Source organism: Megalops cyprinoides, chromosome 22 (assembly GCF_013368585.1).
Source record: "Megalops cyprinoides isolate fMegCyp1 chromosome 22, fMegCyp1.pri, whole genome shotgun sequence".
Taxonomy (NCBI): Eukaryota; Metazoa; Chordata; class Actinopteri; order Elopiformes; family Megalopidae; genus Megalops; species Megalops cyprinoides.
The window spans coordinates 15,618,302-15,630,449 of record NC_050604.1 but is presented as its reverse complement, the minus strand read 5'-3'; the positions used below and the strand labels follow the sequence as shown (position 1 = coordinate 15,630,449).

Genomic DNA, 12,148 nt, shown 5'->3' with positions numbered 1-12,148 from the left:
TGTGTGTTCCTGATGTCTGTGAATGGGGATATCCACGAATGCTGGTCCAATTATGGACTTGTGTGGGGGAGTATATATGTTCTCATCACAAAATGCACATTTAAGGTAATGTAATATAGAAACAATTAATCTGTTTATGATGAAACTGCGTGGACAAAGCTTTACTTTACATGGAAGACTTCCAAGTTCCAAAAAATGAAACTGGTTGCCCAAAACAGTTTTTACTTGCCCAGGTATTTTATTCAGTACAGTGTTAAGGAGTGAATGAATGTGACAGAAAGAAGGAGTAAATCTGACAGAGTAAATGCTCTGCAGGAGTTGTTTTCATTATTTCAAGATTAGCCATAGTTGTAAAAGGGAAAGGAGTGAAACATGTGGAGGTGAACAAAGTAAGCAACTGCAGCAAGCCCACAAGCAATAACAGCAAGCAACTGCAGCAAGCCCACAAGCAATAACAGCAAAGTTTTAATCTCCGGAGACGCCCATGCATCCTGACAAAACACCTGCACATGCCAACTTTGTGTTACCTGCATTACAAAAATACAGTTCCCACCTGGACTCTGCAACATCACAGCATTTGTCCAGCATCTCTGGACTATCAGTATGTCCACCCATGTGCAATAAATGTATAAATGTAAAAGTGCAAGAGTGTAGGTGTTGGCACAGCTCTGTGCATGCTGGGAACAGGGTGAAGTCTGGAACAGGGAGCGTTGCCTGGCGCCACTATGTGTAACTGCAAATTGGCAATTCCATGAATGCCATGGGTTTCCTGTGCCTTGCAGTCTTGGCATTTTATATCTTTTTCCATTTTGGCTCAGGAGGCTAAATCACATGATGGTTGCCAGTGTGAGGAATGGACTGGATTTGTGGACTTTAGAGGGACTGTGAGCTGAGAGCAAGTGTCTGCTGTACTGTACACCAGTGAATTTACTGTGTTGCAGATCGAACCAGTCCATCATTGAAGACATCCGCTTTGGCAACAGCAAGCAGTACGGCTCCGGACCCCTCAAAGAGCTGCTGAAGCTGCTGCCTGAGTCAGAGGAGGTGAGCCATCCAACTGGAGCAGGAGAATTTTTACAACTGTAATAATGGTTATATTGCTGGCGCAAGGTTATTTAATATGTGTCTTCCTGTTAAGTGTCATTTTTAATATTATATAACAGTCTGATTGAATAGGAAGCAGGTTTTGGTCTCACTTCAACAAAATTCATATGAAGAGTTCTGGCTGAGTTTGCAGACGTTTGCTGTTATGTGCATTTACACAACATTTACATATAGTTGTTTCTATGCTGACCTTGTCCTATACCAAAGTAAACTCAAATAAGTGTGTTTAAAGTGCACAAATAATAAGGTGACCTCAAAAAAGGCCATCTTCTTAACAGTACATACGGAAAACATCAGATCACAAAAGTGATCTCACATTAAGGATCTGGAATTACATATTGAAGTGGATGTGGTAGTGGGCATACCTCTGAGAGTGAAGCAATGGAAGCTCATGGGCCCCATATAGTAAGTGGTGGATAGCATGTGATGCTGCTGTTTTATAGTACCATAATTCAGCTCAGACCTAAGTGACATGGGGTGGGAAGGAGTCTGTGCTACCGTAGCTGTAGGCTAACTTCATGCTACACAGAACAGGGTTTTTTAATTAGATTTTAAAAGGTCTTAAATCTGGATTTAAATATTAACATGGTCGGTGCTAAGATTTCATAATTAAGGTCCCTGTAGCAAAATGAAGTGCTTCCTGTTTTAGTTTTTCAATATACTGTATATGAATTTGCATATATATTAATATTTTTGAAGTATGGCCTTTATTGCGGCATAGCTGAAGGATTTGGGTGCATATCCCTTTGAAAGAGGTTATTGACATTTTCCTGAGAGATTGTGTCTAGAGCAGGTAGCAATGTCTTTCTAAGGGATTAGAATCCAGCTTCAACCCCTAGGTCAGGTGTGATTTTTGATATGTCCTTGCCCACTTAATAAAGGATTTTAATCTGTTCGTGAGACTGGGTGTCTCACGGCCTTATAAGTTTGCTGTTTTGGATCTAATTACAGGTTTATATCGGGGTGCATTTACTGTTTGGTAATTACCATCATTTGTCCAAACATGTTTGGAAGTCATAATTATTCTCGTTAGTTCAGACTTGTGTATTAATGAGAGCAATTCCAAAGATTGTCCTTGCCCAGCAGAGTAAGAGGTGGTGCTGTCTAGAAACTAGTTTTGTGTTCATTGTATGTGCTGGTGGATTATGCAACGTATTAACAGTCATTGCTAGTAGGTTTGGGAGGTATTGACAAGGAGAGATCAGATTCCGTGTGTGTAGATATTTGCTTTATGGCACAGATTGTAAGAGCCACACTACGAGATGTGAGCCTATGTGAGAAAGTCACCCCCCCCCAGAGGCAGGTAGCCATGCATGACAGGATCGATTTTCATCACCGCTCTGTCCCCCCACAGCTGAAGAAGCTGCAGGCGTTCAAGGGCAACCCCAGCAAACTGACTCTTGTGGACTCCTTCATGTACCTCTTGATCCAGGTGCCAAGGTAAGCAAGCCTTTCTCACTTCCATCTGCGCTTTGCCTTTTATAGAGCGCCTCTGGGTTTGAGCGGTAAGGGCAATATGTGTGTGCTCTCAGTTTTGAGGTTCGCATCGAGGCCATGGTGCTGAAGGAGGAATTCATGCCCTCCTGCTCCATGATGAGCCATGAGATCGATGTCATTCGAGCTGCGACTACAGGTAACGGAATCCGCCCCTGCCCCACTCAGCTGGCTGCAGCAGGTGACCCAGATATTCCGAATGCAAGCGTGTGTAACAGAACCAGCGCCCAGATAGGTTTCACCTCAGGACCAGGTCCTTGCCACTGGCTGGATAGGTGTTCTACACATCATGTTGTGTGTGTTCTCTGAGGAAACCTCATTCAAATCAAGCAATTGAAATTATTACAAGGCCACTGATATGGTTTCTGTATTCATCACCTTAAACACAATCTGTTCTGACTGTGTAGATTGTTTTTATTATAATTTTGCTCTTCTACTTGGATATTTATATTTTTGTCTGTTTCCATACTCATGTTTTAATTGATAAGACGCATGCCTTTCTGCTGAAGGTAACAGTAGTAGTCTGTTAAATCCTATTGGTTTATTGCAAATATGGTTTAACACACATGCTTTGGCTTTGAATTTTATGAGCCTCAGCATATTTGGAGCTCTCTACTGACTAATAAGCACTGGAAAATCATTCATCCATCTCTGTTTCCTCTTGCTGAATCACTCCTTTTTCCCCTGCTCTGAGTGTATATAGGAGCTCTTTCTGAGAAAATCTTGCTGTACAATCATTTTAGCCTTACAGACCTTAGACTTCTGTGGCTTTGTGTCTGAGAGGGAATGTGGTCCCACACTATATTTAGTGACTGAAGGTTAGCTCCATTATGGCTACACTTCTGTACATTTCAAGGATGCTTGAGTGATTTGTCAAGGACATGGAAAAACCATAATGTGCGAGTTCTTCAGCTGTGGAACTTGCATGCAGTCACATTTAGCTGCAAATAATAGTCAGGGTAATATATGAAATGGTATTCATTCTGTCAGTTAAATTCGTTCCAGTGATGTAACTCTCAGTAGGTGTAATTAGAGGAGGAGAAATGTGGGTAATGGCATTGAGAGGGATGAGATGGCACAGTTTGTCTGGTCTGATTGAATTTGCATTGACCTCCTGCAGAGTTAATGACCTGCGAGGAGCTCCATGCCGTCTTGCACTTGGTCCTTCAGGCTGGAAACATTATGAATGCGGTGAGTGTCCCTCGCTTTTCGCTTTGACCAACGCTGCGACGGGACGGGGTGATGCATGAGCCCCGACCGCAGTCTCCCTGACACTGGGTCAGTTATGTCCCCACAGGGTGGCTATGCGGGCAACGCTGTTGGCTTCAAGCTGTCATCACTCCTCTCCCTGGCCGACACCAAGGCCAACAAGCCAGGGATGAACCTCCTGCATTTTGTGGCACTGGTGAGTAAAGAATGCTGAGAAATGTATTGCAGGAGGATGCTGAGAGATGCCATATATGTCTGAATTTAAGATGGCCCCGATTATAAGGTGACCTCACTTTTTTAGAATTATCATTGACAGCTGAAGCAATCAGTGTGGGGGGAATATGTCTTCTTACTGTGGAAGATGTCAGTAATCCATTGGGACTTATGTTTATGTAGTAACTCAATAACACAGTTTGAAATCCAATATTCAAAACACAATCTTAATCATGTAAAAACCATCTTATTTTCAGTGCTGCTGTATTTTTAGCAGCATGACAGTTTGATGCATCTGCTTCATTAACTCCCATGATCTTAAAATTAGCATCATGACTCCTTCTCAAACCCTTATATTAGCTCAGCTGTGGATCCATTTTTTTCAGCATGGTCACTGTAGGTAGACTAAATTTTCCTACCACTATTCTAACTACACACAACAGCTAGTGTATTTTACTTTGGCCAATACCATCACCTTTTGTCATGAAGCAGAAGCTTCAGCACTCTTCTACAAACGTATGGCAATTTTGGCCTTTAAAACTTGTATTTTTTTCAAAACAAAAACCCTACATTCAAGCCAATGTTCAATTCCACTATACTTGTGGGTCTGATTTATCATAACATGGATAAGGCACTTTTTTCTGTGAATCTTACTACCTGTCATCATGAGATATAACAAAACTTTCTTCAATTTAACAAAAAATTTCTTCATGGTTTTAACAAAATTTAAGACTGCTTTAGTTCACCAGATAGCTTTGTGTAGAATATTATTCGTGCATCTCGTGGCTAAAAGGTTGTCATAAAAACGATATGTATAAAACATCTTTTGGTTTCTCTTTCATCCGAATTCTCATCTCTCTCATAAATTGGAGTAAATATTTAATGACATTGCTGCTGTGAGGTAAACAAAAGTAAAAATGAGGCGATAAATATTGTAGGAAGGGGGGGGATCAGCTGTGGCAGAATGACCCTCTGAGGCCATGTTCCTCTCTCACAGCTCTTCTCCTGGCCGCACAGATGAATGCTTGAGACCATCCCTCTTCTCTTTGCAGGAGGCGCAGAAGAAGGATCAGAGTCTGCTGAAATTCCCTGAGAAACTGCACCATGTGCAGAGTGCAGTCAGGTGAAGCCTCCAGCCTGGATTCTTACCACTTTCGCCAGATTCCAACTCCAGGTTTGGGGGGCTGGATGTAGAATAGGGGCAGCAGTGTAGCATAGTGGTAAGGAGCCAGGCTAGTAACCGAAAGGTTGCTTGTTCAATTCAATTCCCTGCTGGGGCACTGCTGCTGTACCCTCTGAACTGGAAAGCTGGCGGGAGGACCAGCGCATGGCATCTCTGGCTGCTGACAGATGAATATGTGTACAGTAAAGATATTCTGGGTGGCAGTATAGAATAGTGGTAAGGAGCAGGACTCTGGGGGACTGGGGCACTGCTGCTGTACCCTTGGGCACAGTACTTAACCCACAACTTCTTTAGTAAATATCCGGGTGTATAAGGGGATATGGTTGGGATTTATAAGGGACTGCGTAGATAAGAGACACATAATGGTTTGTGTAGGAAATATATAGTAGTAGAATTAGCTGGTGGCTAGTTTACATTTTTCATTTCCTGGGCAAGTTCAGATTATTCACACATACTTCTCAGCAGTGTACAATCACTATAAACAGCACAGCAAAGAGAGAAAAGGTAGAAATAAATCATTTTAATTAAAACAGAGATTAAAAATGGAAATGTAGTAAGGAGATATACTGGAGTTTAGTGGTTACAGATTTTGTGTTCTTCCTGACTTTTTTTCCCCTCTTTGGAGCTAAAATGAGGAGAGCTGCTACCTGCCTTTGCTGTGTTTTTTTTTTTTTGTGTACACCTACCAAATTACACCCATATGTCAGAGTTTGGAGGGGTGGTGTCACCTGTGTGGAGCAGCAGACAGGTGCAGCCAGGCCCATTAGTCCTGTTGAGCGATGACCCTGTTGGTGACCTCGATGTGCAAAGTCATAGCTGCAAAGCACATGTTACTGGCCTCTTCCCTGTAGATAGGTAAATATGTGAAGGAGGTTTTGTTTGGTTTTCACCGGTGTCCTTTTTTTATATCCCTCACAGGATTTCAGTAGAGAATATAGAAGCAGACTTTCAGTCTCTGTATGTGAGGACAAAGTCATTGGAGGAGAAGATCCAGAAGGACTCAGAGCTGCTGCTGCAGCTGGATCAGTTTCTGCAGGTGAGACCCTGTTCAGCATAAAGATACCGGTCAATCAGTAGCTGGTATCTATCACTTAATCAACATCATCATTCTGACAGGAAACTACTGTTAGCGCTAATCTGATTGATGGATTGATTTGTTAGTACAGACATAGGATCACAGCATACCATAGTAATCATTTTAAAGACATAAAAGCACATCCATTAAATCTGCACTGTCATTTTATATTTGGCTTGTTAAATTGATATGTTTCTGCAGACCTGTGACTACAGCTGTACTTGATGTACAAACAATAATAATAGAAGGAAAATGGCTATAAATAGCACTATAAATAATGTGTTAGTTATCTTATCCAATGTCTCATCCAAAATGTTGTACTTCAACCATTTTTTTACTTGTTTTCTAAATATGACAGATTGATAATATAGCCATGGTTATTAGGTAGCCAGCTGTATCACTATCTGCTTATATTGTCACTTCATTGTAAAAAAAGCAACAGTTAGTATATGCACGTATATTATAGTTAGTTAATAGAGTAGAATACAAGTCTAAAGTGTATGTACGTCGTGTGTGTGTGTGTGTGTGTGTGTGTGTATATATATATATATATATATGCGCAAGGGAGCATAGAGTAAACTTACTCTGTTGTCAGAGATCCATATGGTAGCTGCAGGACTTGTGAGTGCATGTGCACATGTGAGTTTGTGCAGTTAGACTCAAGGCATCTCCTCTTGTGCAGAACGCCACACGGATGCTGCACGACCTCAAGAAGCGCAGGCTGGACCTGCGCAAGGAGGGCAGCATGCTCATCGACTTCTTCTGTGAAGACAAAGACGCCTTCAAACTGGACGACTGCTTCCGGATATTCCAGGACTTCTGCCTAAAGTTCCAAAAGGCCGTGAAGGTACAGTGGTGTTCTCTTAATTCAGGAGTAACCTGTAGACCAGACCAAATCAACCTCAGCAGTTTAAAGATTGCTTGAGAATGTGTTTTAAGATTGGTTGAACATGCTTTAAGGTGTTTTGATCATGTTTTTAGGCAGCTTGAGAACGTTTTAAGATTGCTTGAGAGCATGTTTTATGGTGGCTTGAGAATGTGTTTTAAGGTGGCTTGAGTGCATCATGACGGACAGTGTGCTGGCCCCTCAGGATAACCTGGAGCGGGAGCTGAAGGAAGCGGCACGGCAGCGGCGTCTGAAGGAGCTGGAGGAGAAGCGTGGCATGTGGAGCGGCGAGAAGGACCAGGGCGGCGGCGGCGGCGGCGGAGGCAACGGCGGTGGCGGTAGCGGCAGCTTTGGCCGCAGCAGCAGCGAGAATGACGTGGAGACACTGACCCGGGAGGGGCTGCTGGACTTCCTGCAGCAGCGGCCCCTCAGCCCCCACAGCCCTCTGGGCCGCTCCTCCAGCTCCCGCCGCCAGCGCCACACCATGGCTGCCGTGGCCGACCGTGAGCTACAGAGCTACCTAGAGCTGTTCCGGTCTGACGACCCAGAGAAGTTCAACAGCCTGCCGCGCTCCGGCCGGCCCCAGCAACGGAGGCTTGCTGCCTGGCTGCTTTCCCAGGATGACAACCGCGAGCTGGATGCCAAGGAGCCCCCGTCCTGCGACAAGCAGGCCACCTCGCCACAGACGGTCACAGAGCCCCTGAGCCCACTCAGCCGGTCCTCAACGTGCTTCAGCAACAACAACAACAACGAAGACCCCCATGTCAATGACAACGAGCTCACCACAGTGTCTGAAGGCGCATTCATACCAAGGATGGGTCATAACAAAAATGTGTTTCAAAAGACATTGGGAACAAAAGTTGGACAAATGAATGTTAATGTCGAGCGGCACACCTTAGTCCCTGGGCTGCAGCAGTTCGACCTCCTCTCTCCTGTCAGCAACAACAACAACGATAAGCACTTTGTCAACCACGGGGATCTGGTGGTTACAGACCTGGAGAGAGTGAGGGACCCTCCGAAGACCCTCATTTTGGACACCCCTCCCTCCAGTAAGCGCTCGGGGAAGGGGCAGGACTCCAGGACAGAATGGGATTATAAAATGTCTTCTCTTCAGAAGGAGGAGGAAGAGGACAACAGCACAGTTTCGTCAACGACCTGCGACACGCCTCTGCCCTTGGACACCCCTGTCTCGAACAGAAAACCTGTTTATTACATCTTGGATTGCACAGAGACTGACTGCTCTGTGACGCTGGACTACTCGGAAATCGACAGCTCCCCTGTGAGGAAGGAAGGCGTTCGCTTTGATAGCAAAACTCTGGACAACAAAGGTCAGGCTACCAGAAAAGGACAGGGTTCTCTCTCCTCCAACGCTGAGTCTGCGACTGGTAATGAGCTCTCGGCACCCAAACCGAGTAGTGACGTGCCGGTATCTGTTACCCCAACGGCTGACACAGAGGAGGCAGCCTCCGACACCACAGATGACAAACCGGCAGAAGAGGAGGCCTCACAGGTCAAAGGCCCCAAAATCGCACAGGCAAAAGCCAAGGGGGCACTGAGGGGCCCCACCGCTCGACTCATCACAGCAGCCCGTTCCATTCGGCCGCGGTCATCCACGGACAGCCAGAACGTGCGCAAGGTGGTCCCGCTGACCAAAGTGAGCCGCTCTGCTAGCTTGGGCAAACGGGTCGAGAGACCGCCGGGCCACGAGAGCGCTGATTCCAGGCGCCCGCTCCGTGACCAGAGCGCCCCGACGAGGAGGGGCGAGAGGCACGTGCGCTCCTTCCGACGCGCCAGCCTCCCCGCCGAGGAGACCAAGGCCCAGAGGGGCACCCCATACAGCGGCATCTCCCGCTGGACCCGCGACCAAACCCCGCGCAAGCCAAGCCTCAGGAAGCCCAGTGCCAAACCCGTTAGGAACGTCCCCAAGCCCCCACCTGAGGAGAAGATGTGCCGCTCCACCCTCCGGGCCCTGGCCCAGGCCCAGGCCCAAGCCCAGGCGGCGTCAGAGGGAACCGCCCCACAGTCCCCCTCGCCCTGCATCCTGCCCAGCTTCGCCCGCAACACCGTGGCCTCCTCCTCCAGAACCAAGAAAGACCTGGCCCCTGCCGACTCCACCCCCGCCACCCCCTCCAAAAGCACCACGCTGGGCAGGACAGGCTCCCTGAGGCATGGGGCGGGCCGAGCGACCGGCGCCGACACGCAGCAAGCGGCCCGGGCCGAGGAGAAGCCCCACGGCCCACTGCGCAGGGTCAGCAGTGTGCGGGGGTCCGGCAACAGCGCGCAGCGCAGCGACACCCCCCCGCCCAGCAGAGACCGCTCGCGGAAGAGCAACAGCTTCTCCGAGAAGTCCATCCAATCTAAAGACTCCAGCTCCAGCAAAACCCTCAAGCCCTCCTGGAAGTAAGAGTATGTGACGACAGGACTTTGTTCTAGAGAAAAAAAAAAAGCCTGAAAGAAGAGTTATTGTTTAATTTAATAAAGTTTAGATTTGTATTATTTTTGTTTATAATTTTCTGCTTCTAGTCATATGATATAGATTTACCAAATCATGGCCTTTCAAAGAAATTAAAGCTTCCTATGGTGATGTTCTTTAACAGATACTCCCTTAGAATACATATCCATATCAGGAGTTTTGTAGTCTAGAGTTAAATTTAATTTGATGTATTTAAAATAAAGACATGTAACCACTCTGTAGAGGATATGCATAATAAAGATTAGGGAACGTTTTCTTAAATCTGTGTCTTTTCACACGTTCTTCCCGGGAAGATGGCAAACAAACGACAAGCCCACTTTCCAAGGCGCCAATCTGCCTGCTTTGTTGTCTTGTATGTATGTAATATGTATTATGTAATATGTAATAACGTGTAAAAAAAACATACTACTGAACATGTTGTAGTGCTGCTGATCAGCTCTGACCGTTTGGATGAGTTGGCGTCTTTCAGGCTACAAGCTGTCCTACTGCTCTGTGTTTGTGACTGACTGCTCTGTTGTTAATGAACCGTTATTTCACGAATTCATACCAGCCTGTATTGCCTCTGCTATCGATCACTGAGGTTTCACAGCTCAGAACATGACAGCGCTTCTCATGTTGTGGTATGCCAGTGTTTTATATGTGTCTACTTGTAATGTCCTTGGAAACGCATCCATTCTTGTATGGATAAGACCACTGCACACCATGGAAGAATTGTTTTTGAATTTCTATTTTAAATTGAAGCTTTGCTATAAATTGAATGGTTGTATTTTTTTTGGTTTGAAATAACATGCTTCCATGTGTTATTCGCCCACAAATAAATGATTCTCGTTATTTAGCATGCCATTGTCCATTTACTTTCTCCACAGTAGATCTTTCATTCTGAGGAATGAACTGGAATGGCAATACTGCATCTTCCCCCCTACTTTACAGTGGAAGGAATTCTACATTATTGCCAACATATAAGGCAATTGGTAGTCTGAGTCAAGATGCAAAGGGGTCTGACACCAAGATAAATTTGGTTTCCAACTGTGAGATGTTTGTGCTGTGTCATGTTCATGTTCATTAACTTCATAAATGATAGTATCATGAATAATGTCACATTGCTAGTTGAAAGGGTCATGTTTTGGATGACAGAGACTGCCTAAATTCTGATCTCATAACATTCAAAACTGACTAGCTGACTACTGACTGACTGAGTTAGCTAACCTGCTAATTAACAAATATGGTTGACAACAACCCTTACTTCCCAGCTATATTATTTTATTTTCAGTCACTTGGCAAGCTAAATCATTACTGATAACTTGCTGAATGGATTTGAATATGCACTGTGATGACAGAATACAGGATTCAGATTTATTTCCATATCCAACTGTAAGTTGCATTTTGTTGTATTTAGTCGTGTCGGTCAGCTTAACAATGTTATGTTCATATAGGTTATAGTGCCAGTATGAAGCCAAGTTAAACTGAACTAATTTGGCAACATAACCTCAAACTGGGAAAGCACTATTCCAAAACAAATCAAACCAAATGAAATTCCTCTGTGCAGCTTGATCATATGTTTTAGCTGTGGAGGTAGAAGATGCACTTAGCAAAGATTAAAGATTTGCTCTCTCACTTCATTTGTGGAGATCTGAGATACACTACACAAGCTGTTCATCATTCTCCCCTGTCATTTCCTCTAACCTGCACTGATTTGTCATAAATCTCTCTGCTGAAGGTTTGCATTTTATTGTACCTTTGACCAAACTAGAGAAAATGCTTGCCAACAGTCTGTTTGTAACATGAATGTGAGCACTAAGAGGGCAAGCCTGCAAGGTCCACAGTGAAGACATGTTGATGTTCTTCAGTCGTGCTCTTAGCTGTATCACCACGGCTACGGCTGAGAAAAGACAAGCTGGTAGCTGAATGGCTGATCTATAGGATGAACCGCCTGCTGGTGCTCTTTTTCTCCCCTGGAATGTGAATCCTTCATTCCTTTAATGACCTGTCAGAGACAGGGAAATGCCACAGCCTCAGACTGAGCCTGAGTGGGAAGACTGTTTTGACTGGATGTGTTGGTGTCTGCTCTTGGGGCATGGCCACCCTCCAGCAGGTTTTGGCAGGACTTGTCAGAATCCGGGACGGGCTTTTTCCTGCTGCAGATTTCGGCAGGGCACAGCGGTGCAGTTTGCATTGATGCAAATGAGGAACACGCCAGCCGAGATGAAGTGGAGGACAGTATGTCACGAGAGCCAGGAGCTGAGTGATAATCAGGGAGGAGGCATTACTTTCGCTCCCTGTCATTTGTTTATGACGTCACTGCTGTCATGACATGATTTACCTCAAACTGGCTGGGGCTAAAAAAGCCTTGTTGAACTCCGTTTGTGCTGCATGGCTAAAGTATGCTTTAGCTATTACTGAACATGTAAATATGTAGTGGTAGGCAAATTTAAATATTTGAAAATGAGCTCCAGGGTAAATATTAGCCCGACACATCAAGTCAATGGTTATTTATGAAGGGGTAGTATGCCC

General features: G+C 45.1%; 1 protein-coding gene across 1 annotated transcript in view; it reads left to right on the top strand.

Moving 5' to 3' along the window:
- Positions 1–9,624, top strand: part of LOC118769631 (FH2 domain-containing protein 1-like) — a 29,684-nt gene extending 20,060 nt beyond the window's left edge. Inside the window, exons 4-12 of the mRNA XM_036516838.1 lie at positions 942–1,044; positions 2,459–2,544; positions 2,637–2,737; positions 3,719–3,789; positions 3,896–4,003; positions 5,073–5,143; positions 6,122–6,239; positions 6,961–7,125; positions 7,370–9,624. Coding sequence (XP_036372731.1) covers positions 942–1,044; positions 2,459–2,544; positions 2,637–2,737; positions 3,719–3,789; positions 3,896–4,003; positions 5,073–5,143; positions 6,122–6,239; positions 6,961–7,125; positions 7,370–9,568 — 3,022 coding nt within the window. The 3' untranslated portion in view covers positions 9,569–9,624. The remainder of the gene's footprint in view (positions 1–941; positions 1,045–2,458; positions 2,545–2,636; positions 2,738–3,718; positions 3,790–3,895; positions 4,004–5,072; positions 5,144–6,121; positions 6,240–6,960; positions 7,126–7,369) is intronic.
- Positions 9,625–12,148: the final 2,524 nt, after the last annotated feature.